General features: G+C 39.3%; 2 protein-coding genes and 1 pseudogene across 3 annotated transcripts; all 3 read right to left on the bottom strand.

Annotated features, from left to right (window-relative positions):
- Positions 1-1,403: 1,403 nt before the first annotated feature.
- On the bottom strand, positions 1,404-4,647 carry LOC126607935 (probable nucleoredoxin 1). Its single transcript, XM_050275648.1, has 4 exons — positions 4,419-4,647; positions 2,998-3,477; positions 2,393-2,872; positions 1,404-2,225 (listed from the first exon to the last, which is right to left on the bottom strand). The coding sequence occupies exons 1-4, from the start codon at positions 4,530-4,532 to the stop codon at positions 1,560-1,562; spliced, it is 1,740 nt and encodes a 579-aa protein (XP_050131605.1). The 5' UTR covers positions 4,533-4,647; the 3' UTR covers positions 1,404-1,559.
- On the bottom strand, positions 1,404-27,422 carry LOC126607934 (probable nucleoredoxin 1). 2 transcript variants are annotated; one of them, XM_050275647.1, is made up of 6 exons: positions 27,197-27,422; positions 24,475-24,954; positions 23,870-24,349; positions 23,101-23,703; positions 22,715-22,873; positions 1,404-1,465 (listed from the first exon to the last, which is right to left on the bottom strand). In XM_050275647.1, the coding sequence occupies exons 1-5, from the start codon at positions 27,308-27,310 to the stop codon at positions 22,814-22,816; spliced, it is 1,737 nt and encodes a 578-aa protein (XP_050131604.1). In that variant the 5' UTR covers positions 27,311-27,422; the 3' UTR covers positions 1,404-1,465; positions 22,715-22,813. The 2 variants fall into 2 exon arrangements, with proteins under 2 accessions (XP_050131604.1, XP_050131603.1); XM_050275646.1 differs by having other exon boundaries at positions 22,715-23,703.
- LOC126607942 (glucan endo-1,3-beta-glucosidase-like) lies at positions 7,528-13,949 on the bottom strand (annotated as a pseudogene).
- Positions 27,423-27,792: the final 370 nt, after the last annotated feature.

Here is a 27,792-nt window from a genome sequence, read left to right as displayed (position 1 = left end):
GTATATTGTTGTTTTGGACGTTTTTGGTTGGATCAAGAAGGCCATTAAATTTTAAAGCCCATTTAGCTTTGGCAAACGAAAAGTTGCAGATCCACTTAAATAGGCTATAGCAAACGACGACGTATAGTATAGGTCATTTAAACTATTCATAGTCTTCATGTTCTCACCCGTTGCTCCTGCTAATGCATCTTCTTGTCGATGGCCACCAGACTTCACGCTTTTCGTTCTGGATGCAATTTTTTTTCAAACAAACTCAATCGCCCAGGCAGATCTCCCAGCCCCGCCTGCTCCGCCTAGCCGCCTAGACCCTCGCTTAGGCACCGCCGAATGGGTTTTGCGACTTATCAAACGATTTGACCTTAATCGGAATGGTTGGCCACCAATTTTTAAAACATTGCAACCAACATAAATAAATAAAATTAATACATATTTAATTTGGTTCGGTTCAGTTCGTTTTTTTAAGTCGGTTTATTTTTTTGGTTTTGATTCAGTGTTCGGTTCGGTTTTTTTTTTTTTTTTTTTTTTTTTTTGCTTTTCGATTTTTAAAACCCACCCCTAACTCATAGGTAGTGTAGCATCAACAAAGGGATAATACTTGGATACTTACCAGTACTCATCTTTTGTTTTTGTCCAACAATATTTAAAACATTTTATTATTTTAAAAAATAATGAACATGTTGCAAGTGATCATTTACCATAGTGGTGAAAATGTGTTCAACCATTGCATCAACGTGGGTTTAAATCATGTCGATGACTAATCTAATATCTAATCTAATAAAATCTATCGTTTAACAAAAAAATAAAAAATAATAATGAACATGTTATTAATTTTTTTTAGGTTTTTAAAAATGAAGAACGCATGATATTTTTTAATTGAATTAAATTAGAAAGTGAGTACAATGTATTCACTACTGGCTATTGAAGTACTATCCACAAAGAATTCGAACTCGTTTGGAAAATATTTTTAAATGACTGAAAACGTTTTTAAAGAAAATGTTATTTGGGTTCCAAAAGTGCTTCATGAAAGAAACACCAGTTATGTGCTTCCGGTAGAAAGCACTTCCAATGCTTTTTCATGATTAACTTGCGTTTTTACCAAGAATTAATTTCAAAAATAATTTCCTCAAAAGTGTTTTTGATTATTTATAAGTACTTTACAAACGAATCCTTGATCAATTTTCTTTCTCTCTCACCCAATCGCTTCTCTCTCTCACCAGTTATGGTTTTGATGCAGATGGGAGGAGCTCATTTGTGGAATTTATGACCGAAAGACGAAGGGTGAAGAGAAATGGCACTGAGGATGGGAGCCTAGTGCAGTGGCACTAGAGCCAATAAATGTTTAAGAAGCACTTTGCATATTTTTCTGAAAACTAATTCATAAAAAAGTACTGAAAGCAAAATAATTATTGTCAAGTTCTTAATTTGTCACACTCATCTTATAATAATAATTATAATATTACACCATCTGAAACGACAGCAACATAACAAGTCACTACTTGCTAGATGCAGTTTCAAGCCTTATTATCACACACACATTCCACATTCATGATACTTACTTCTTAAGCTTTTGTACAAACATCACCGTCACAAACCCATCCTTCTTTGGACTCGTCTTCTTCCTGCTTGGCACCATTTTCCGTCTTTTTATCTCCCTCCAACGCGCACTTCGGGTGGAGATCGAAATCACACTCCTTGCAGTAGAATGACCAGACCTCTCCCGGTTCTTCGCACCCATCACACACAAAAGCTGTACGCTTCGAGAGCACAAGCTCGTGCTTCTCATGGAGTGCACTCTTCAACTTCTCAGGCCACCCTTTTGCCATCTCCTCAAATTCCGCTTCAATCTCCTTCACTCGCTCTTCGGTGAAAGGATAAGCATTTGCCCCATGACGCATGATGAGATTTCTTGCTTCTTTTGTGACGGTTTGGCCAGTAGGACCGATTGCTATGAGCATGGGGATGCCCTGGACCTTGAATTTGCGACTCAAGAACGCTTTCCTTGAGTCACCAAAGGGAAGAGCAAGCCATGGCATTGTGGCGAAAAACTCATCAAAAGAGCCTTGGTCTCTGTCACTGGAGATGAAAATGACTTCAAATGCATCGTCCTTGGCCTTAATCCCATGGTAGGCTTCAACAAGTTTTGGCAGAAAGGCACGGCATGGAGGGCACCAGTGAGCTGAGAAGTAAAGGAGAATGTTCTTCCCCACTAGATCTGTCACAGGGATCTGAATGCAGAAATAATAGTTGTTATTCACTTATTGCCACAGAAAACACACCGATGCACACGCACATACAAGTTACATGCCCTGAAAGAAGCCATCTTTGGGCATTTGTCCTCACATTACACAAAAGAATCACAGTATAAACCATAAAACGGGAACCTATATCTTACCTGAGTTCCATCTTTTCCAATGACAAAATTTCGATCCCCGGAAATCAAAATTGACTCCAGGGTTTGAGCTTTCTCCTTTGCCTTTTCTATCTCAACGAGCTCTGCAAACTTCTCTGGTGTGAAGGGGTAAGCCAGACTCCCATGCTCGTCAATGGCATCAGCAACGTTCTCACCAAGTGTTTTACCATCTGCCCCAATAATAACCACTGTGGGCAAGGTTGAGAGCTCAAAGTACCGAGCCAACTTCTGTACACTTTTGTCCCCGATGGGTAAAGAAAACCAAGGCATTTTCTCAAAATATTGCTTGAATGATTCTTCATCATCATCAAGTGGCACCAACACAATCTCGAAGTTCTCTCCATTTGCTTTTAGCTTATCATGAGCCTCCACAAGTTTTGGAGTAAATTCTACGCATGGACCGTACAAAGACAACGAGAAATAGAGACCCACTATCTTCCCCTCTAGTTCAGAGACGGGCACCTTGATTTATGCACACATCAATAACAAAATTCAGATTGTGCAGCCGTGTTACAATTCATGCAGAATTCATAAAGTAGGATACTAGTAAGTCAGTTTCATAAAGAAGTAGCAGCACTGAAACTTACCTTCTCTCCATCATTTGAAATTACAAAGTCGCGCGAGCGGGTGACCAGGATTGTTTTCAAGGACTGATCCCTTCTGGCAGCTTCTTCTTCATCTTTCAGCTCTTTCAACTTTTCCAGCGTAAAAGGGTACGCATCAGCTCCATACTCCTGAATAATCTCAACTCCACTGTCACTCAAAACTTTCCCATCTTCGCCAAGGATCACAAGATGGGGTATCCCTCTAACTTTGAACAACTCGTCCACGCGATCGCGTGCCTCTGAATCAGAGAACGGAAATGCAAGCCATGGCATCTTCGCGAAGTACCCTTCGAATGACTCATCGTCTTCATCAGCGGAGATAAATACAATCTCAAAATCACCTTTTGGAGAGAGTTCATTGTAGGCCTCAACTAAAGCTGGGGTGAATCGTTTGCATGGACCGCACCATGATGCAGAAAAATACAGCCCAAGCTTTTTCCCCTTCAAGCTCTCAACCTTAATCTGCAAATCCAAAACTTGACATATGATGATATGATTCCTCTATTATATCATCCCATTACCAATATAACGATCGAAACTAACCCCTCTACACCTCTAAATTTTGTATTCCAGATAGTTCAGTGAGCCTTTGAAATTAGTATCTCTAAACCAATCATTATTCAAGTTAATACATGGTACCGAAAAAATAACAATTCAAAGACAGTAGTTACATCCAGTCGCATAGCCCGGATTTTTAGATAACGGGATCATAATATCAACCAAAAAACTTCATTGGGCCATTTCGTCGAGCACCTAGTAGACACCTGCCAATTCCTGTCAACACATGTCGAAAGTTTATTCCAACATATGTCGACAACTACTATTATTTGTAGATGCTTGTTGAGGGTGGATGCAAGACACTGTGGAGTATTGCTGAAGGCTGGGAAGGTTTTTCAACTAAAGTATTTCATATAAGAAAGAAAATGAAGACAAATATGATAGAAGAAAATAGTAGTAGAGGAGGAGATTATAATTTAGGTTGCCGTAACTGTTTATTGGGGTCAAATACAATATACAGACAAGTATACATGAGTTTTTGGAGTTAACCAATGACCCCATGCTGACTCCATCGTAATCTAAACCGTTTATTTTCATAATTATCATTTAAATATCATCCCTGTTCAAAGTTAATCAAATTAAAGACTGTTTAATAAAACAATATGTATCAAATAGTTGGACGGGTTGAGGAACTTAGGGCCTGTTTGCTATCTTTCCCGAAAACTTGAGTTCGCACAAACAAATGCTGAGTTCAGTAAACCCCAGAAATAAAAATTCAACCCAACACAGTCTAAGACCTTGCAAAGTACCAAATTAACGAACCCCAGACAGAATCTACTTCAAAGCACCGCTAAGAAATTCACCAGAAAATCGAAGAGGATCAGAAAAAAGAGGTGAAATTTTACCTGATCACCATTGTTACGGACAAGAAAGTCCCTCTCGGAAGACGAAAGAAGCGAGACAAAGTCGTGGGGTTCGGCGCCGACCAGCTCGGCAGCTTTAACATCGCCGTCCGACATTTTTGATCTTTCGGATGTTCCTAGACGAGGTCGGGATTTCGAACTTCGAATTCACCGGAGGCTGTGTGAATTGCGATTTGCGAGAGTGAGTAATGTTGGGGGAAATCCATGGTGGGGTGTACTTATATTGCATAAATTTAGTGGGAGGGAGGGACTTGGATTCTCTGCCCTCCCATTTCGATACCCTCCTCGTGCCCTTCTGTTTTGTGTGGTCACGGTTAATCCATGCTAACATTTTATATTGTTTTTTATAAAAATAATAAGACAAAAAAAAATAGTAATATAAAATATTGACGTGACTTAACCGTGGCCACACAAACAGAAGGGCACGGGAAGGGCACCGAATTGGGAGGGCAGAGAATCCAAGTCCGGGAGGGAGAGGGAGTCTAGAATTCTCTCTTGCATAGGTTCGCGTACGAGCTCCGTTGGATGCATCAGCATGTATGTGTCAGCGTCACCCTACTCAAATCTCTGAGAAATTTTTAATTGTAACGTGAACACATTTACTTGTTAATAGAAGTGGTGGTAAATTTTATTTTTTAAGTTCTTAACTTTTTAGCACATATATCTTATCACTTGTATAATAACACGTTGTGTATCACCTATGTATCGATCACACTAAAAAATATCTCTCAAATCTCAATACAAATTTAATATTTGCTTTTATCGCCGTTTAGTACTACTGTTTAAAGATATTCTTATTCTTATTTACTTTGCTTTTATTCTTCTTTTTTTTTTTATAAAGAAAGAAAAAAGCTTGATTGCGAACAATTAGCAGCCATTCCTGTTAAAAGCGGTTTTTTAGTTCGACACCTGTCCCATTCTTATTTTTTAGGGTAAAAGACTGTTTACTACCCTCATTTTTCGTGGTTTTCAACATTTAGTACATCAAGTTTTTTTCGTCTCAGAGTCATACCTAAAGTGTAAATTTTGGGACAGTCTCATACATCCGTTAGTCAAACTGTTAAGTTTTTCGTTAACTGTGACGTGGCGCACTGACTGGGCGCCACATGTCATCCACGTTTTTTTTTTTTCTTTCTTTTCTTTTCTTCTTTCTTCTTCTTCCTCCGACTGCAACATTCTTTTTTTTTTTTTCTTCTTCCTCCTCCTTCTTCCTTCCTTCCTCCTTCCTACTTCCTTCCCTTTCTTCCCCTTCTTCCTTCTTCTTCCTTCTCATTCTCCTTCTTCTTCCCGAATCTGGGGAAGCTTTTTTTTTTTTTGTTTTTTTGTTTTTTTGTTTTTTTCTTTTTCTTCTTCTTCTTCTTTCTCTTTCCTCCTTCCTTCTTCTTCTTCTTCTTCTTCCTCCGAATCTACCCAGATTCAGTTTTTTCATTTTTTTTTCTTTTTTTTCTTTTTTTTTTCTTTTTTTTTTCTTCTTCTTCTTCTTCTTCTTCTTCTTCTTCTTCCTCCGAATCTGCCCAGATTCAGTTTTTTTTTTTCTTCCTCCTTCTTCCTTCCTCCTTCCTCCTTCTTCCTTCCCTTTCTTCTCCTTCTTCCTTCCCTTTCTTCTCCTTCTTCCTTCCCCTTCTTCGTTCTTCTTCCTCCGAATTTGGGGGAAGATGAAAGGTTTTTTTTTTTTTTTTTTTTTTTGAGGAAGAAGAAGAAGGGGAAGGAAGAAGGAGAAGGAGGAAGAAAAAATTGCAGTCGGAGGAAGAAGAAGAAGAAGAAGGGAGAAGGAGGAAGAAGAAGAAAGAAAGAAAAAAAAAACAAACAAACTTCCCCAGAAGAAGGAGGAAGAAGAAGAAAGAAGAAAAAAAAAAAAAAACTTCCCAAGATTTTGGAGGAAGAAGAAGGAGAATGAGAAGGAAGAATGGGAAGAAAGGGAAGGAAGAATGAAGGAAGAAGGAGAAGGAAGAAGCAAAAAAAAAAGAAAAAAAAGAAAGTTTCAGTCGGAGGAAGAAGAAGAAGGAGAAGGAAGAAGAAAAGAAAAGAAAAGGAAAAAAAAAACGTGGATGACACGTGGCGCCCAGTCAGTGCGCTACGTCATAGTTAACGAAAAACTTAACAGTTTGACTAACGGATGTATGAGACTGTCCCAAAATTTACACTTTAGGTATGACTCTGAGACGAAAAAAACTTGATGTACTAAATGTTGAAAACCACGAAACATGAGGGTAGTAAACAGTATTTTACCCTAATTTTTAGGTATTATTTAGTTTGATGTCAAACCAAAGAGCAGCCACATTGTCTTTTTAACTCAAACTACTAGTTGTTCAACCGTCAAGTATTGTTCTTAAAGAAAATAAGAAGATAATTATACGAAACTCACTTAAACTATTAAGTGAGAAATTCCAACGTGAATACAATATAAATTAAAAAGATGAAGTACAATGATTTAACGAACTTGGTTAAACTCAAATTTAGTTTTTAGTACAAATGAAATTGTAAACTAATCCAAAGGGTAAAAGAGATTAAACCTATAATGTTGTGAGTTTGGGAAGAAAAGTCAGACAATCCACCACTAATCAAAATTTGTAATTTTATGTTTTCACAATCCTTAACCTTAGCAGAGAAGTATACATTTTTCTATATAAAAGCCTATTAGCTTCCAAATATATCATATAGAAGATACACAATATATTATTTCCATTGCCTTTGTAATTTCAATTGAATAATGAGAGAAACTATTGCTAATGCCCTAATAATGTAGGCATACTAGCCGAATCTCGTAAATATTATGTCTTATTTACTTTATATTCTGCCACACACATATTGTCTATTTCACAATACCTTGTTTATTTAAGGCATAATTGCAATCTTCGTACTTAAGTTTTCAAGTGTGAACATTGGAAAAAAACAGAGTGTACTTGGACCACAACATCATCAACATTGACTTGATGAAATCATTGACCTTTCCGGGTCGTCAAGCGTAAAATTAAAACCCGTGCTCTTTATGGGCTTTGGCCTGTTTTGATTGTTGACAAGAGCCCAATCTGGCATACCTAGTATTTGGTTTGTTGGTAGTTGTCTACGTTTGGTTGGATAAGGTATCAGATTCGACTTTCGTAAATGAAATATGTATTCTGTGATGAGTTTGATATCTAGTTGTGAGTAGCCCGTTACAGCGATGTAATTTTATTGTGGTATTGTAGGTGCATTACATTGCATAATTTTAGTTGAAATTAAGGTCATAAGCCTTGAGCCCGTCAGGCCCAAAAATCCCGAAATGCCTCTCAAATTCTTCCCCATACTTCTCATTCTCATCAAACAAATCAAACAAGAAAACCTCCGCTCCAACTCCCGGCCTCCTTGGCGTCCCAACCCCTTCCACCGCCCGTCTCACCACCTCCGCATTGTACGCCCTCGAATTCTCCACACTAACGGCCTCCCCTCCGTCGGTCGGCCACCCCATCTCCGAAACCACCACGGGAACTCCAACAACTCTCTCCCTTTCCATCACACTCACAAAATCATCCATACTCGCGTCGAAAAGATTACTATACACCAACTCGTCGTCGTTAACCACCTCATTGGTGGCTCGAAACAACGCGTATCCAAGAGAGACGTAGTTCTTGTTGTGTAGGTAGCTAAAGTAGGGGTAGGAGTTGACCATGAAGGGAGAGTTCGTGTCCCGGAGGAAGCGGAGGAGGGGGAGAAAAAAAGGTTAGACGGAGGGGTCGAAGGAGGCTGAGGATGGAGGGTATGAGGTGGACAGAACGGAGGCGGCTTATAGGGAAGAGAGCTTAATGGAATTGTCAAAGCCTAGGGTTTGGAGGGCTTGATGAAGATTGAGAATGGCGGGAAGAACGTGGATAGTGTAGTAAGGGTCTTTTAGGAAAATCTCGTTGCCAACGGTGATGTAACAGATTTGGTTTGCGGGATGTGAGCGAGGATGTTTGATTGGAGCTAGTCAGGGGTGGTGGTGACAGAGGAGAAGGCAAGGGTGGGGAGGAGTTCATTGGGGACGCCGATGGTGAGGTGGATTGTTGGGGTGGCGGAGAAAGAGCTGAGGGTGGCGGGGTCGGTGTTGAAAAGGCGGATGGATGAGATTCCGTTGCCTTGGAGGATTTAGAGGACGATGGAGGGTGGCGGGATATTGTTGGCTACTCGGCCGTAGCAGATTCCAATTGGTTCTGCTGCTGCTGAACTATTGAAGTGTTGAAGTGTATTTTGGCCTCTAAAGTCAGCTACCATGTTCTCTAGGGATAGCTCTAGGCACTAGAGTAATTAGTCTTCTTTCCTTGATTTAAGAGATGTGATTGATTGGTGCAAGTTGTTTTTTGTAAGGTGTAGATTAGGCTAGCTTGTCTAATTTGTCTTTCTTTTTCAGTCCTTATCTTCTCTTTTCTGTTGGATGCTTGCAGTAGTCATCTTATCTCTCTTTCTTCCCCCTATTTCTTCTCATATATATCTGGACCCCTTGTACATAAAACTCATGAAATACATTACAAATTAAAGTAATAATTTCTATATGGTATCAGAGAAGGTTCTTTCATAACCTATCTCTGCCATTATTGTTGCTGCGAATTTTTTCTTTCAAAGTCTAAGTCATGATTGAAGAAAGTTCTGTGAATCATGATGAGGAAACCCAGCATAGTCTTTCTCCAAACTTCTCAGACGTTGAGGTTAACACCAGTCAACGTTTATGTTCAGTTCTCTTAAACGAGTTTAATTATCTTCCTTGGTCCTGAGCTGTTTCACTAGCTCTCGGAGGCAAAGGGAAGTTAGGGTTTGTAAATGGAAGCGTGGAAGCTCCAGACCGTTCTTCCTTTACATACGATGCATGGCTCTGCAAAGATCAACTTGTCGTATCCTTGCTGCTCAACACCATGGAGAAACATATTGCTGAAATTTTTAACTACTCCAATTCCGCACATAATCTTTGGAAAGCTTTGCAGGATATGTATGGAAATCAAAACAACTATGTGCGGGTCTTCCAAGTAAAGAAAGACATTGCCAGTGCTCAACAAGAAAGGAAAGCATTTGTTCAACACCTTGGGAGTCTCAAAGCCATGTGGAATGAGTTGGATGTATATCTCCCACATACCATAATCCTACCATTCTCTTAAAATGAGCCGAGGAAGACAAAATTTATCAGTTGTTATGGAGTTTGAGCTCTGAGTATGAGGACCTAAGCAGTCACATCTTGATGAGTCAAGACTTACCTACCTTCAACAATGTTTGTGCAACTATCCAACGAGAAGAAGCAAGGAAAAAGGTTATGAATGCTGCTCACAGCCCCAGATTGATTGAGACTCGGGCATATGCATCAAATTACAAGAATTTAGAAGCCAAGGTATACAAGGGAAAAAAACACACATCTAAAATGCAAATATTGCAATGGTGTTAGTCATGTGGAAGACAAGTGTTGGGAACTTCATCCTGAACTTAAGCCTAAGTTCAGCAAAGATGGAAAGATGATACCAAGGTCCTCACAACAATTTCAACCTCATTTCAAGGCACAACTTGCTAATGTTCACCCTCCTACTATTTCACAAGGATCCATGGAGTTCACTGCCAATCCATTGTCATTGATCAATGCATTTGTAGCTTACCTACAAAGTAAGGGACACGGATGAGGCTCACATGGTCAAGGCAATGAAGAGGGTAGTTACACAGCTATGTTGGGACAATTTGCCGACTTTCTTGCTAGAAATGAGAAAGTTCCAAAGGAAGAAACATCAGGTATACTCAAAGCCTTCACTACTGCCCTATTAACTAGTACTGAAACTAATTGTTAGATAATTGATTCAGGCACCACATATCATATGACAAACAAAGTTACAAATTTACATCATTTAAAAAAAAATTCAAGTCCCTCGCATGTGTCTGTTGCAATTGGAAAAAATGTCTTAGTTTTGGGAAAAGGAGAAATAAACTTACTCTCTCAAAAAATACCTTCCACTGCCCTCTATGTACCAACCTTTCCTTTCCAACTTTTGTCAATTGGAAAGATCACCAACACTCTAAACTGCCGTGCTCTTTTCTCACCAAATAATATGATGTTTCAGGATGTTCTCACCATGAAGATGATTGGTGAATGGGTCTTCATAAATGGACTTTACTACCTGTGTAAGAATGCATGTTTCACTCAGGCTCTTCAAGCTCAATCGAAGTCCATAGATGAAAACCAACTTTGGCATAGGAGATTAGCTCACCCCTTTAAAGTTGTCTTGTCTAAACTGTTTCCAAATTTTTGTAACCCTTATCCTACTTGTGATACTTGTCAATTTTCTAAGTTTACTTGGCTACCTTTTGGTAATTCAATGTCTAGGACAAGTAAACCTTTTGAAATGGTTCACACCGATGTATGGGGACATGCAACTGAATCAATGGAAGGGTTTAAGTACTTTGTTCTATTTGTTGATGATTTCTCTCGAACAAGTTTTCTATATCTTATGAAATCAAAGAGTGAAGTTCCAACCATTTTCAAAGATTTTTACATGCATGTTAAAACACAATTTCAATCAAACATTAAGGTTTTAAGGTCAGTTAATGGCACTGAATTTCTATCGAACAACATGCTTCAATACTTAAGTTCTTAGGGTATCATACATCAAACCAGCTGTGTAGGGACTCCTCAACAAAATGGAGTAGCCGAGAGGAAAAATAGAGATCTCTTGGAGAAGACTCGTGCTCTCATGATTCACATGCATGTTCCAAACAAATTTTGGTCGTTTTCCATCCTTACTGCCACTTATCTCATCAATCGAATTCCAAGTCGTGTGCTAGGGTTTAAATCTCCCTATAAAGTTCTCAAGGGGAGGAAAATATATTTGACACACCTCAAGGTGTTTGGTTGTGTTTGTGTTATTCACATCCAAACCTTGAACCGTGACAAACTAGATGCTAGGGTAACCAAATATGTGTTTATGGGATACTCGGCCACCCAAAAAGGATACAAGTGCTTCAATCCAGTCACTAAGAAGTCCACAGTTTCAAGAGATGTGAAAATCGAAGAAGACTATCCCTATTTTACAAGTCAGGGGGAGGATTTAGTTGACATGTTCCCACTCCCTCAAAACTTTAATCATCCGATGTTGGAAGAAAGATCAGTCACTGTGAGTCCAGATTGTGAAGAGGTACAAACTGACCAAATTATTGCCAATGAAAGTGAAGAAGAGCCCTACTCTGATCATTCTCAATCCACTAAAGAGTCTCCGATGATTAAGAGAAACCCTCATCGAATCAGAAAACCTCTAGCTAGGTTGCAAGACTATGTTACATATGTCTCACGGCATCCTATCACTGAATGTATCAGCTTTAGTAAGTTCTCAACATCTCATGCTGCATTTCTTAGTGAAATTGATAAGCACTGTGAACCAAGAAGCTATCAAGAAGCTTCTCTTCTCCCACAATGGAAACAAGACATGACAGAAGAGTTTCGTGCACTAGAAGAGAATCACACCTGGAGTCTAGTTCAACTACCACCAGGAAAAAAGGCTGTTGGAAGTCGTTGGATCTACAAAACAAAATTCAAAGCTGATGGATCTATCGAGAGACACAAGGCTAGACTTGTTGCTCGAGGTTTCACCCAAACCTTTGGAGTAGATTATAAGGAAACATTTGCACCGATGGCCAAGATGAACTCGATCAGGGTTTTACTTTCAGTTGCAATCAATTGTGAGTGGTCACTCTACCAAATAGACGTGAGAATGCTTTCTTTCACAGAGAGTTGCAGGAAGAAGTGTATATGCAACCTCCTCCAGGCTATGATGGTATCAAAGGCAACATGGTTTGCAAATTGCACAAGGCAATATACGGATTGAAATAATCACCAAGAGCTTGGTATGCCAAGCTCAGTTCTGTTCTGGAAAAGGCTGGATTCGTGCGTAGTAATGTTGATTCTTCATTATTTGTGAGAACTGGCACCAGTGGGAAGTTGGTGGTCCTCATCTACGTTGATGATCTTATCATCACTGGAGAGAGTACCGTGGAGATTGAGGCACTAAAACTCTCACTATATCAAACTTTCGCTATCAAAGATTTGGGGAGGTTAAAGTATTTTTTAGGGATCGAAATGGCAACATCTTCAAAATGACTGTTTCTACATCAACGGAAATATGTATTGGACCTTCTTCAAGAAGCAAAAATGCTTGACTGTAAGGCTGCTATCACTCTCGTTGATTGTAAACTGAACCTCAGCATAGATGGAGAAGCCATGCATGATGTAACTTACTATCAACAATTAGTAGGCAAGCTCATATACCTCACCATCACTCGTCCAGATATCACTTATGCAGTGAGCTTGGCTAGTCAGTTTATGCACTCTCCCATTATTGATCACCTTAACATTGTTAAAAGAATCATTCGTTATCTCAAGGGTTCAATAGGGCAACGAATTACAATGCACAACAATCAATCCACTGTCATTAGTGGCTACACAGATGCAGACTGGGCAGGTAATGCAATTGATAGGAAATCAACCACAGGCTATTGTACATTTGTTGGTGGAAACCTTGTCACATGGAAGAGCAAGAAGCAACAGGTAATTGCTCGTTCCAGCGCAGAGGCTGAGTATCGAGCCATGGCAGCCACTACTTGTGAACTTATTTGGTTTAAAGGGCTTTTTTCAGACTTAGGGTTTTCTAGTTATACTCATATGTCACATATGTGTGATAATCAGGCAGCCATACATATTGCTGCCAACCCTATGTTCCATGAAAGAACCAAACATATTGAAGTGGATTGTCATTTCATCAGAGCTCAAGTTCAAACTCAATCATCTGGACCATGTTCACACGAAGCCACGATCAATTGGCAGATCTCTTTACAAAGGCATTGGCATGCACTCAGTTCCATCGATTATTAGGCAAGCTTGGCTAAGTTAACCTCTTCGATCCAGCTTGAGGGGGAGTGTTGAAGTGTATTTTGGCCTCTTGAGTCAGCTACCATGTTCTCTAAGGATAGCTCTAGGCACTAGAGTAATTAGTCTTCTTTCCTTGATTTAAGGGATGTGATTGATTAGTGCAAGTTGTTTTTTGTAAGGTGTAGATTAGGCTAGCTTGTCTAATTTGTCTTCCTTTTTCAGTCATTGTCTTCTCTTTTCTGTTGGATGCTTGCAGCAGCCATCTTATCTCTCTTTCTTCCCCCTCTTTCTTCTCATATATATCTGGACCCTTTGTACATTAAACTCATGAAATACATTACAAATTAAAGCCATAATTTCTATATGAACCTACAAATGTAATTACAAAATCAGTTTATTGAAACTTAATTTAGTTATTTAATGCATACCTTGCCATGCATAAATTCATGCAAATATATATATTTGTATCAAAATTAGATTGACGTTTATAACTCAGTTTACTAAGAGTATTTTCTCTTTACACTCGATATCTCAATTCGTTTCTTACCTTCCTGAATAGCATCAACGAAAATAATAGACAAAAGAGAATGAATATGAATTTTACCTAATGAGCGTGAGAGAAGATAAAGAAGGATGAGGAGATGATTATGATCAAATTTCTTTGGCATTTTAGTTAATTTGAAGAATTGAGCCCAATCAAGCTGATATGCTGAATTAGTACTTAATTGCTTGATGAAGTTTATTTTAATTAAATTGGGTTGCCGAGCTATGATTTGTTTCGGTGAATTATGTTGTTTTGATTTTGGTTTTAAAGTAGTTTGTGCTTTCGTTTTGGGCTTTCTAGTTTAAGAACATGTTTTGGTCATTGTGGAGCCAAAAATAATCACAAGGTGACACGTGAATTTTTGGGTGAAAATGACAAATTTACCCTTGAGGCATACCGGGTTTCCTACACGCAAGCTGTAACACCCCGTCTCGAATAAATTCTTTAATTCGGGAAATAATGTTATTATTTTTGATAGACCCAACCTAAAAAAATCATGTTTAGTTGTTTACCATTAATTGTTTATTTTCTACCATATTCAATCCACTAATCCTTACCTTAAATTCAAAACCGACTAAGAAAGTAAAACTCAAATTATTTACTAAATTCCTTCCTTTAATTCTATGTCTTGTTTCCGACCTTGATTCATAATTAAAAAGATTTAAACATCAACGTACAAATTTATTCTCATCTTGTTTCTATTTCCTTTTATAACACATTTCTCATTCTAAGAATTATTTCTCGAGTTATTTAAGGCTGCATCTAACACTGTTAGACTGCCTACGTACCCTGGAGCGAGATCAAGCATTTCGTAGTTCACATATTCCAAAATTAAACAAAATATGAATATATTTAGCTAATCCAACATATACCAAAATCGTAATAATATTCAAACCACAACAATTTTGATCTTAAAGACATAATTTGAATAACGAAATTCGCATAAAGAGCAATTGTTGACTTCCTAGCCGTGCGCCGCCGCACCCGCCGCTGCGAGTGGCAGTCTGCCACCCCGACTCGCCGGAAACTCAACTATGTCTAAAAATTACCAAAAATTACAGGAATGAAGATCTCAATACGTAGAGTAACTTTCATACATGTGACCAAGGGAAATTTATCCCGGAAATGCTCCAATTTACCTCGAATACGCCGGGAACCCTAGAAATGGGTGTTCTTGATTTGACTCCATAGCAGCTCCGACGCCCCAAACCTTGTTTGGGCTTTATTCCTAGGTACTTAAGGAACATGTGGGTGGTGGAAATTGGGAGAGTTTGCTTCAGATTTGGTGGATCGCCACCTATGAACTTGTGCACCCCCCGTGGGGTTTTGCACAGATTCAGGGCCAATATCTATCTGATTTGTGATAGAATCAGTCAAGGGGAGGTCATGAAACCTTTTTAAGATGGTTTGGTAGCATAATTCGTCGGAAAAACTGACGAAAAGCCACCGGAGGAGGTGGAGGAAGCCGGGTCGGGTTGATGACATAGAACCGGGTCGAAGGTTCCGGTGCACTTCCTTCCTCTCCTTTCCCCTCCTTTCTCTCTTCTCTCATTGGTCACTCTCTCATCTCCCTCTTTCCTGATTGGCTCCTCTCTCCCTCCTTTCCCTCCTTTATCTTCCATCTCTACCGCCTAACTTTTCTTACTTTTAATCTGGGCCACACACGTGGCCTTCCAGATTTGGCTCCAAAAATCTGGAGCATTCCATAAAGGATAAATTTACAATTGTACCCTCGACTTTAAGCGTTAATAACTTCTTCGTTATATCTCCAAATTACGTTCCGTTTGCGCCTACGCGTTTGTGAGATCGGGCTTTATTCAAAAACATAAATTTTGACCTTGAAAGGTCTACAGATTTTCAAAAATTAATATCTAAACTTTAAACCTCGTAACTAGTTTACTATAAAACTAAAATTTTATGAATTAATATAAATTCCCAATTCTTTTTACATAATCATAATTATGAATGCCAAATTCCTATATTTACATTTTTCAGGGTATTACACGAGCAGTGGAGAATCATCCATCGACCAAATTAAGAGTACCCAAAATAAGTAACAAGTTCAAATTTGTCTCATCCATCCTCATTCCATAACCTCCCAAAACCTCCCAAAACATTTCTTTTATTATGATAATAAGAAAATTAATATATTTACATGTAATTAATATATTAATTGCTAAATTGAATCACCAAGGCCACACTCCCCTAGAAAAGCCATATTCTCTTCTCCAAAAGAGACTTCTCATTCACTTGCTAAAATTCTCCAAAATTCTCAAACACTTTCTCTCTAAATTCTAACTTTAGCATTAGAGGTTCTTCGGCCAAAGCCCTCCCCATTCATCGTGGACGCGTGAGGCTCTTGGCCTTGACCTAAGGTGTAAATTGTTTTGTAGGTGCAATCTTGTCCAAGATCAAGAAGGAAGAAATTTGCATCCATATTGGTGCTTTCATTGAAAGTTGAAATCCATACTCGTAGAAGACTCTTGTATAAGGTTTTTCTCTATTTTCTAGTCCATTTGAATATTTTTCATACATTCTTATTATTAGAATTTTTTATTTGCAAAGGTTCTTTGATAAAACGTATAAGAAAAATATAATGGCTAGAAATTTAGAAAATTCCAATACTAAAGAAATGGGATCACGGAGATCCATGAGGCAAAATGCAGGCGTAAGCAGAGTGGCACCACCACTACAAGGTTCCACCATGGCCCAAGCCATGCCATCCAAGCTTGCACGGGCCCGAGCCTAAGCCTCGCATCCGCATGCACCACGCATTGAGCAGCCTGTTCCCGCGACCCAACCTGCTCCCATGATCTAGCCTGCTTCTGCGGCCTAGCCTACTCCCACGGTCCAGCCTACTCTCGCCGAGCAGCCCACTCCCGTGGCCCAGCCTACTCCCGCTGGGCATCTCACTCCCGTAGCCCAGCCTGCTCCCACGACCCAACCTGCTTTGCAACCCAGCTTGCTTCCGCCGAGCAGCCCACTCCCGTGGCCCAGCCTACTCCCGTGACCCAGCCTGCTCCCGTCGGGTAACCCACTCATGTGGCCCGCTTACTCCCGTAACCCAACCTGCCTCCATGGCCTCCCAAGCAGCCCAAGTCGGCCCAAGACTATCTCAACCATCCGGACCTACCATCAAGCCGGGGGTATTTTCACCACATTTTCTTCGTGGATTTGACATTTCCCAACTCAAATCTCGCGCTCGGAGCCTACCACACTTCCACTGCTCAATAAGGCACATTTTTTCCAAGCTCTTCTAATCTAAATGGTGAACAACACTTGTCTCGACAAGTCATAGAGTTAACGAGCATCCTTGCACAACAGACAACCTTGGTGAATCAACTCTTGCAATGCATCAAGATCCAACGTGTCTCGAAAGAGGTGTCCCGAAGTAAAACAAGGGCATATGAACCTCTCCACCAGCGTCCTGGAAAGTAGCTCATCAACCAGCCATGATCCTTACATTATGGCAGTTTATGCTCCTACTTGGATCATTGGGATAACGTATACTCTTGTCTTAGTGTGAGGATAAGCGTGCATTCCTAATCAAGCCCATGGACGAGCATACGATCACAGTTGAAGTCACACTCCGATTTTCAATATGGACAACCTTCCAAGCGAAGTATTCATTCACGGCTAAACCCGCAAGGAGTATTTTTCACATCACATCGAAGCAGGCAGCACAGCAAAAGGAAAGAACCTGTCACTCAATCCGGCTCAAGTTTAACCAGCAGCCTGTGAGTTACACGCTCGCCTGCTAGGAACATACCACACCCACCGCAGTCGTGGCATAGACGAGCCGAACATATGGAAGAATAGCTTAGATCAGCACATCATGATCAGGGGTAGTCGAGAGCTTTGCCACCTCAACAAAGGAAAATTCAGGAAGAAGTAGAAAGGCTCATGACCAAGCAATTGCGCAATTTCTCGCACCAACCAAGCCTCAAAAGGGCACAAGATGAAGCACCTAATGATGGTACAATAATTCAGAGAGCAGCTCATTGCACTTACACCATTACGTGGGTTCCACAAGCAGTTCACCAAACAAGACCTCGCAGCATGAGGATTATTTCAGTTGTCCAATAGTCCAGCTTTCCTCAACTGCACTTACGACAACGACTTCCATGCTCTCCAGTGTGAGATGATAAACTAATTGCTCACCAGTGCGAGAGGGTAAACCAATTCCCCGACACCTAAAAGGGTCTACTCTCCAGTGCGAGAAGATAAACTAATTGCTCTTCAGCGCGAGAGGGTAAACTAATTGCTCTCAAGTGCGAAAGGGTAAACTAATTGCTCTCCAGTGTGAGAGGGTAAACTAATTGTTATCTAGTGTGAGAGGGTAAACTAATTCCCCGACTCCTATCTGGGTAAGCTATCCAGTGCGAGAATGCCACATAGTTTAAAAGATCGAATGCTTGAAGATCAACTAGGCAACAAATGGTCAGGGGCAGCAACCACTTTTGCATTTAACAGTTCACTCATCTGACACTTCATCTTCAGCAGCTCCGATCTTGGTAGTTTTATCCTTGATTGCTCCATCTACGGCAATTGAGAAATTAAACTCAAGCAGTTTCCTCATTTTGGCAAGTAGCCTAAACTGTTGCCCATGCCATGCCACTTCCTCGGCCCATGTTGAGCTAATCCTTGGCTTCAATCAAGCCGAGCAGCACAAGCAATGGCCCTTGCCACACCACCTCATTGGCCCATGACAAGCCAACTCCTGGCCCCTGCTAGCCGACGTGCTGCACCACCCCGACGCCTGCCCCGTGGCAACACCTCCTAAGAAAAAGACAATGAGAATTAAGTTTTCCTTACATCGGTGCGACGCGGGAAAGACGAAGAAAACAACGAAAGACGGTCATTTGCATGGGCAAGATGTAGAAGGTTGCTAGAGGAGGAGGAACAAATATCCTCTAAGCTCTTTCTCTTGTAGGGTATAATAATCGCTCTCCAAAGTTGATTTAACAACCCACTTAAGGTGGACTTAAATAGGCTTTGAAAGAAATTTATTTCCCTTTGTTAGAAGTATCTAATTTCATATTAAAGAGGGAATCTACATCAAAACAGGAAGCAGTCCTAAGTTTCCTAGAGCAAGAAGATCTCTACACCTGCTGCCATTTCCTACGAGCAGCCCAACAGGTGTGTGGGCATTTGTGGAGCCAATAATAATCATAAGGCGACATGTGGATTTTTGGGTGAAGATGATAAATTTACCCTTAAGGCATATCGAGTTTCCTACATGCGAGCAGTGGAGAATCATCCATCAACCAAATTAGGAGTACCCAAAATAGGTAACAAGTTCAATTTTGTCTCATCCATCCTCATTCCATAACCTCCCAAAACCTCCAAAAACATTTCTTTTATTATGATAATTAGCCAATTAATATATTTACACCTAATTAATATATTAATTGCTAAATTGAATCACCAAGGCCACACTCCCCTATAAAAGCCCTATTCTATTCTCCCAAAGAGACTTCTCATTCACTTGCTAAAACTCTCCAAAATTCTCAAACACTTTCTCTCTAAATTCTAACTTTGGCATCGGAGGTTCTTCGGCCAAAGCCCCCCCCATTCATCGTGGGCGCGTGAGGCTCTTGGCCTTGACCTAAGGTGTAAATTGTTTTGTAGGTGCAATCTTGTACAAGATCAAGGAGAAAGAAACTTGCATCCACAGTCATGATTTTGTTGGTTTCACCTACTAAATTACAGTTTCTCATCTTCTTATTGAAGGATTAAAAAAAAATTGATACGTGACTTACATCATTGATTAGACACTCTCATAAAGAATGAGGTTATGTGCATTTTTTATTGTACTTAAGCTAAATTAAAACTAAATACAAAAAAGAAGTAACTTAATGAATCATGTAATTGAGTTGTTTCTATATATGGTCCCACTTTAACCTTGAGTGTTTGGATAAACACACTTTTTGACTAGCCAGCGCCCATTGAAATTAAGATTAACTAGAGTCACACGTTTGAGTTGATTTTTTGACATTCAAACCATACCAGGGCTTATTATAGTTGTTAGAACTTAGTAAGTGTTGGATGTAAAGACATTCCTTTTCCACCAACACTACCCGCATGGATTTTGGACAGGTAAAATATGGCCAACAAACAAAATGCATGTCTCCATGTTCATGTTAATGCTAAGTCCAGTCGCACGAACAAAAATGTTACTTTTATTACATATTTGTATCATTATTTGTACTATCTATTATAGAGATAAGATCTACATGTGTTTGCGAGTCCTACCTCTATTAAAGAGATAATACAAATATGTAGTAAGTATAACGTTAACTCGTCCCACAAAACATTGAATTTTTCAATAACACGGTTGAACAGTAATCTTTAATGAATTTTTCAATAACCCAAAATTGCCCTCATTTCCTCACACTTTCAGCTCTCGCAAAACCCGAACCAGAAAACTTCAATCCCAGATCTCTTTCATTCTCCCAGCAGCGATCTCTCTCGTTCTCCCAGCAATCTCTCTCGTTCTCTAAGTTTCTCCAGCTCAGTGTAGATTCAGAGTTACCCAGAGTTGAGATTTGGCAATTGGTATAGATTCAGGCTCGAGTTCACTGGAAAAATGACCAAGAAGGTCACCAGATTTATGGGCATGAACACAAAGATGGCATTTGGGGTTAAATCCCAAGAATTTCATGCCAAAATTCGATATACATGATACAGAAGTTGTACCTGAGATTAAATGAAGGTTGAATTAAGTTTGAAGCACCCTAATTTTGTCGAGCCTCAGGTCAACTCGTCTAAGAGTTTTTCACCGAGAGGGAAATGTTGGCTTTCTTCATTTTTGAGTACTTGATCTTCACAGGCAACGCCACCGTTCGAATCCATAGGTCAAACTACACCTAAAACAGGGAATATTGGTATGGATTTCACTCGAAAATTGGTGTTGGAGTGGGTGATTCTCTCAGTAAATAGAGAGAGTGAGAGTATCATAGAGAAAGAGAGTTAGAGAGAAAGGAGAGTCTCACGGGAAAAATGGAAGAAAGAGAGAAGAAGAGGAAGACCAAATAAAAGAAGTGGGCCCTTCAAGGCACACTAAATAAGACCAAACTCTTTTTGGTCATTTTACACAATCACAACAGTTTTACATAAAAGTTTACCAAATACTATAATACTGCTTTTTTTTTTCTTTTTTTTTCCCAAAATCACTTTTACAAAAAAATTTACCAAACACTTTGCTGCTTTATTTCACAACTGCTTATTCTCACAGCACATCAGAAGTAGTTTTTTTTTTCTTCAAAGCACAGCAATACTAAACCAGCTCTAAGCCCCTTTTGTTGAAAGTTGGGGTAGCTTTTGTTGTATTTCTCTTTTCTCGTCTCAAAACCAGAAACAGCAAGCCTTCCTTGCCTGCCTCCACCACGCTCTATGTGCTCTATGGTTTGGCTTCAAACCTTGGACGAGTTTTCAATAGCACTTGAGAGAATAAAAAAGGAGGAAACAAAGAGGAAAAATTGGGCTTTCAACATATTTGGGCTTAAAATTAGGTGAACAATTTATTTAAAATTGCACTTTCAAAATAAACATCCAAAATAAATAAATAAAATTAATATGTATTTAATTTGGTTCGGTTTGGTTCGGTTCAGTTCGTTTTTTTAATTCGGTTTCAATTCAGTGTTCGATTCGATTTTTTTTGCTTTTCGGTTTTTTAAACTCACCCCCTAATTCATATGTAGTGTAGCATCAACAAAAGGATAATAATTGAATACTTACTAGTACTCATCTTTTGATTTTGTCCAATAATATTTAACACATTTTATTATTTTAAAAAATAATGACACATGTTGCAAGTGGTCATTTATCACAGTGGTGAAAATGTGTTCAGCCATTACATTAGCATGGGTTTAAACCCCGTCGATGACTAATTTAATATCTAATCTAATAAAATATATAGTTTAACAAAAAACAAACAAACAATGAACATGTTATTAATTTTTTTTAGATTTTAAAAAATAAAGAACGCTTGATATTTTCTAATTGAATTAAATTAGAAAGTGAGTACAAAGTATTCACTAGTGGCTATTGAAGTACCATCCACAAAGAATTTGAACTCGTTTGGAAAATATTTTTAAATGATTAAAAACATTTTTAGAGAAAATGTTATTTGAATTCCAAAGCACCAGTTGTATGCTTCTTACAGAAAGCATTTCTAGTACTTTTTCATTATTAACTTACGTTTTACCAATAATTGATTTAAAAAATAATCTCTAAAAGTACTTTTAATCATTTATAAGTACTTTTCAAACGAGCCCTTAAGCGGTTTTCTTCCTCTTTCACCCAATCGCTTTTGTCTCTCTCTTGGATATCCTTTTTGTCGCGGATTAGTGGCATGAAAATAAGAGTAAAGAGAGGGGAGATGAGTTTGGGTCAAACCTCCTTATCCCTAGTGTTTTCTGTTTATGGTTTTGATGGAGATGAGAGGAGCTCATTTGTGGAATTTATGACCGAAAGACAAAAGGTGAGAGAGAAATGATAGGAGCAGCGTTATTCATGATTAAAAATTAACAGGATATGTAAAAAGTAACAATAAATATTTAAGTAGCACTTTGCATATTTTTGTGATAACTAATTCATAAAAAAGAGAAGAGGATCATCTCCTGAGCTCAGGATGAAAATCCTCCTAATCACGAAATCTAGACCGTTCAAATTTAATTTAATAGTTACAATTATTATAACTTTTAAAAAATTCATCTGTTTGGAACCGTTGGATTAAATTTGAACGGTCTGGATTTCGTGATTAGGAGGATCCCCATCCTGAGATCAAGAGAGGATCCTCTTCCAAAAAAAGTACAAAAAGCAAAATAATTATCATAAAGTTCTTAATTTGTCACACTCATCTTATAATAATAATTATAATATTACACAATCTAAAACGACAGCAACATAACAAGTCACTACTTGCTAGATGCAGTTTCAAGCCTTATTATCACACACACATTACACATACATGATACACACTTCTTAAGCTTCTGTACAAACACCACCATCACAAACCCATCCTTCTTTGGATTCCTCTTCTTCCTGCTTGGCACCACACACTTACAAAATTCCAAAAACTCTTTAAACATTTTTTTTCTCTAAATTCTAACTTTAGTATCGGAGATTCTTCGACCAAAGCCCTCCATTCATCGTGGGCGCGTGAGGCACTTGACCTTGACCTTGATTCTAAGGTGTTAATTGTTTTGTCGGTGTAATTTTAACCAAGAAGGAGGAGGAATAAATTTACGTCTACACTCTTCTTCCTCTGCCTGCTTGGCACCATTTTCGATCTTTTTGTCTCCCTCCAGCGCGCACTTCGGGTGGAGATTGAAATCACACTCCTTACAGTAGAATGACCACACCACTCCCGGTTTTCCGCACCCATCACACACAAAAGCTGTACGCTTCGAGAGCACAAGCTCGTGCTTCTCATGAAGTGCACTCTTCAACTTCTCAGGCCACCCCCTTGCCATCTCAAATTCCGCTTTAATCTCCTTCATTCGCTCTTCGGTGAAAGGATAAGCATTTGCCCCATGATCCTTGATGAGATTTCTTGCTTCTTTTGTGACGGTTTGGCCGGTAGGACCGATTGCTATGAGCTTGGGGATGAACAGGACCTTGAATTTGCTTATCAAGAACGCTTTCCTTGAGTCACCAAAGGGAAGAGCAAGCCATGGCATTGTGGCGAAAACCTTATCAAATGCGTTTTGGCCTTTGTCACTGGAGATGAAAATGACTTCAAATGCATCGTCCTTGGCCTTAATCTCGTGGTAGGCTTCAACAAATTTTGGCAGAAAGGCACGGCATGCACGGGAGCGGTGAGCTGAGAAGTACAGGAGAATGTTCTTCCCCACTAGATCTGTCACAGGGATCTGAATGCAGAAATAACAGTTGTTATTCACTTATTGCCACAGAAAACACACAAATGCACACGCACATACAAGTTACATGCCCAAAAGAAGCCATCTTTGGGCATTTGTCCTCACATTACACAAAAGAATCACACTATAAACCATAAAACGGGAACCTATATCTTACCTGAGTTCCATCTTTTCCAATGACAAAATTTCGATCCCCGGAAATCAAAATTGACTCCAGGGTTTGAGCTTTCTCCTTTGCCTTTTCTATCTCAACGAGCTCTGCAAACTTCTCTGGTGTGAAGGGGTAAGCCAGACTCCCATGCTCGTCAATGGCATCAGCAACGTTCTCACTAAGTGTTTTACCATCTGCCCCAATAATAACCACTGTGGGCAAAGTTGAGTGCTCAAAGTACCGAGCCAACTTCTTTACACTTTTGTCCCCAATGGGTAAAGAAAACCAAGGCATTTTCTCAAAATATTGCTTGAATGATTCTTCATCATCATCAAGTGGCACCAAAACAATCTCGAAGTTCTCTCCATTTGCTTTGAGCTTCTCATGAGCCTCCACAAGTTTCGGAGTAAATTCTACGCACGCACCGCGCGAAAACAATGAGAAATAGAGACCCACTATCTTCCCTTCTAGTTCAGAAACAGGCACCTTGATTTATGCACACATCAATGACAAAATTCAGATTGTGCAGCCGTGTTACAGGTCATGCAGAATTCATAAAATACGATACCAGTAAGTCAGTATCATAAACAAGTAGCAGCACTGGAACTTACCTTCTCCCCATCATTTGAAATTACAAAGTCGCGCGATCGGGTGACCAGGATAGTTTTCAAGGACTGATCCCTTCTGGCAGCTTCTTCTTCATCTTTCAGCTCTTTCAACTTTTCCAGCGTAAAAGGGTACGCATCAGCTCCGTACTTCCGAATAATCCAAACTCCACTGTCACTCAAAACTTTACCATCTTCGCCAAGGGTCACAAGATGGGGTATCTCTCTAACTTTGAACAACTCATCCACACGACTGCGTGCTTTTGAATCAGAGAACGGGATTGCAAGCCATGGCATCTCCGCGAAGTACCCTTTGAATGACTCATCGTCTTCATCAGCGGAGATAAATACAATCTCAAAATCACCTTTTGGAGAGAGTTCATTGTAGGCCTCAACTAAAGCTTGGGTGAATCGTTCGCATGTACTGCACCATGATGCAGAAAAATACAGCCCAAGCTTTTTCCCCTTCAAGCTCTCAACCTTAATCTGCAAATCCAAAACTTGACATATGATGATATGATTCCTCTCTTATATCATCCCATTACCAATATAACGATCGAAACTAACCCCTCTACACCTCTAAATTTTGTTTTCCAGATAGTTTAGTGGGCCTTTGAAATTAGTCTCTCTAAACCAATCATTATTCACGTTAATACATGGTGCCGAAAAATTTACAATTCAAAGACAGTAGTTACATCATAATCCAAACCGTTTATTTTCAGAATTATCATTTAAATATCATCCCTGTTCGAAATTAATCAAATTAAAGACCGTTTAGTAAAACAATATGTATCAAATAGTTGGACGGGTTGAGGAACTTAGAGCAAGTCCAGCGGGGACAAAATGTCCCAACCCTCAATCCAAAAAACGTGTCGGGCCTCTATCAATCAAGTCCACCCCATGAAATGAACTGGTACCCAGCCCGAGTTGGGCAATGGACCAGCCCAAAATAGACTGAGCAAGAAGCCGGGCTATTGGCCTGGCACGTGCGATTCACGCCGGTGTGGCGCGAGTGCCCGACACGGTTTCAAAGCCCGAGCCCGCGTGACAGGCGCACTGACTCCCCCCCGAGTTGGCGACGTGGCTTTCTTTCGGCCGTTGGATTTCCAACGGCTAGTTTTCTAGACCGTTGGATTTCCAACGGTAAAAAAAAATTATATTTTATTTTTAACATAGACAGTCGGATCAAAGATCAACGGTCCACGTTTTTTTTACAAAAAAGTAAATTAAAAAAAAAAAGGCCCCAACGGTCAGAAATATGACCGTTGGCCACGTGGCAAGTCCCTGGCTCTTGAATTTGAATATTTTTCAAATCCAACGGTCCAGATTAATTAACTATATTAAAATTCATTAAAAATTATTAAAAAATACATAAAAATTTTAAAAAATTACAGAAATATTTGAAAAATGTTATTTTTTTTCCTATAAATACATAACCCTCATCTTCCACCTTTACACCACATTTCAATATTTTCTACACTTTCTATACTATCTACATTTCAATATTTTCTACACTTTAAGAGAAAAAAATGTCTTCGTGGAAGCTCATTGAAGATGTTACGGCGTGTCGGGATTGGTCGAAAATATTATCGGAAATCTATCTACAAAATAGTACGTTTGGATAGTGACACGTGGCATGACGTGATTGGTTGAAAATCTTATCGAAATCTTTGCTAAATTATTGTAAAACGGAAGTGACACGTGGCGTGTCGGGATTTGTTGAAAATCTTAGTGGAAATCTATTCACAAAATAGTACGTTCAGATAATGACACGTGACGTGACGAGATTGGTTAAAAATCCTATCCGAAATTAAAACTATTTGATTTTTTTATTCTTTTAGAAAAAATTTAAAAATATTTTAAATGGACTGGGTGCCAGCGCATTTTGTAGAGATGGAGATCGTTTGTGCCAGCGCATTTTTTCACTAGGTGCCAGCGCATTTTTTTAGGGATGGAGATGTCTTGGCCTATCAGTGTTCATTGGAGTCTGTTACTGTCCATTTGAGTGGATAAATACGCTGGGTGCTGGCGCAAAATCCTTAGGGATGGACTTGCTTGGCCTGTTTGCTATATTTCCCGAAAACAACTAAAGAGAATTTATCTTAGATCAGTTTTTCTTAAAATCCAAGAATTTGTTTTGATATTTAACTCATATACTGTTTTAAATCTCAAAACTATAGAACCCAGTTGAACTTGTGATGTGAGAGAAAAGAGAGAAGAGAGAGAAAAGAGGGAGAGAGAGCCAGCGTGCTTTAGAAGTGCGTTGCTTAAAAAAAATACACTTATAAATATAAAAGTTGTGAGGATTTTAAGTGTTTGGTAAACTGAAAAAAAAAAAAACTTATTTTAAAAATTACTATCAGGATAAAGCTGAAATCAAAGGAAAAAATTGAAACTGCTATTTGCGGCTTTGGAAAACTAACTTTTTTTCAAAACAGACGAAGTTGCAATCCTCCTTTAAAGAAAAGATTTATTATCAGACTGCTTTTTTTTCTAAAAATATTTTTACAAAAAAGTTTACCAAACACTCTACTGATTTACTTCACAGCCGTTTATTTTGACTGCACAGCCCCTTATTCTTACATCAATTTTTTTTCAAAGCACAACAATACCAATCCACCCGTCAGTCATATCAACTTTTGTATTTGGAGTGTTCAAGGTCCACTGTTGTGTAAAATCGAAAGACGAAAGAAGCGAAGAGGATCAGAAAAAAGATGTGAAGTTTTACCTGATCACCATTGTTACGGACAAGAAAGTTCCTCTCGGAAGCCGAAAGAAGCGAGACAACGTCGTGGGGTTCGGAGCCGACCAGCTTGGCAGCTTTAACTTCGCCGTCGGACATTTTTGATCTTTCGTATGTTCCTAGACGAGGTCGGGATTTCGAACTTCGAATTCACCGGAGGCTGTGTGAATTGTGAGAGTGAGTAGTGTGGGGGCGCGGGGGGAGGGGGGGGGGGGAGAGCGCGGGGGGAGGGGGGGGGGAGAGAGATCATGGAAGGGCCTATTTATGTGCATAAATTTATAAATTTTTGTGTTTAGTGGGAGTGAGAGGGAGTCCAGAATTCTCTAGGGACATTTTTAATGTTAAGGAAATATTTTTATTAGTTTTCTAAAGAAAAAAAGCTTTACTGGCGAACAATTAACAGCCATTCATGTTAAAAGCAGCTTTTTTTAGTTCGACACCTGTCCCATTCTTGTTTTTTAGCTATCATTTAGTGTGATGTTGAACCAATGAGCATCCACATTGTCTTTTAAGTTGGAACTGCTGCTAATTGTTTAGCATTCAAACATTCTTCTTAAAGAAAACAAGAAGATAATTATAAG

Source organism: Malus sylvestris, chromosome 16 (assembly GCF_916048215.2).
Source record: "Malus sylvestris chromosome 16, drMalSylv7.2, whole genome shotgun sequence".
Lineage (NCBI taxonomy): Eukaryota > Viridiplantae > Streptophyta > Magnoliopsida > Rosales > Rosaceae > Malus > Malus sylvestris.
This window is presented reverse-complemented; position numbering and strand designations above follow the sequence as displayed.

Coding starts and splice junctions, on each gene's coding strand:
- LOC126607935 (XM_050275648.1), bottom strand. CDS start 4,532: ATGTCGGACGGCGATGTTAAAGCTGCCGAGCTGGTCGGCGCCGAACCC. Junction 3,478..4,418: donor TCCGTAACAATGGTGATCAG/GTAAAATTTCAC, acceptor TTGGATTTGCAG/ATTAAGGTTGAGAGCTTGAA. Junction 2,226..2,392: donor TTGGAAAAGATGGAACTCAG/GTAAGATATAGG, acceptor TTCTGCATTCAG/ATCCCTGTGACAGATCTAGT.
- LOC126607934 (XM_050275646.1), bottom strand. CDS start 27,310: ATGTCCGACGGCGAAGTTAAAGCTGCCAAGCTGGTCGGCTCCGAACCC. Junction 24,955..27,196: donor TCCGTAACAATGGTGATCAG/GTAAAACTTCAC, acceptor TTGGATTTGCAG/ATTAAGGTTGAGAGCTTGAA. Junction 24,350..24,474: donor TTTCAAATGATGGGGAGAAG/GTAAGTTCCAGT, acceptor GCATAAATCAAG/GTGCCTGTTTCTGAACTAGA.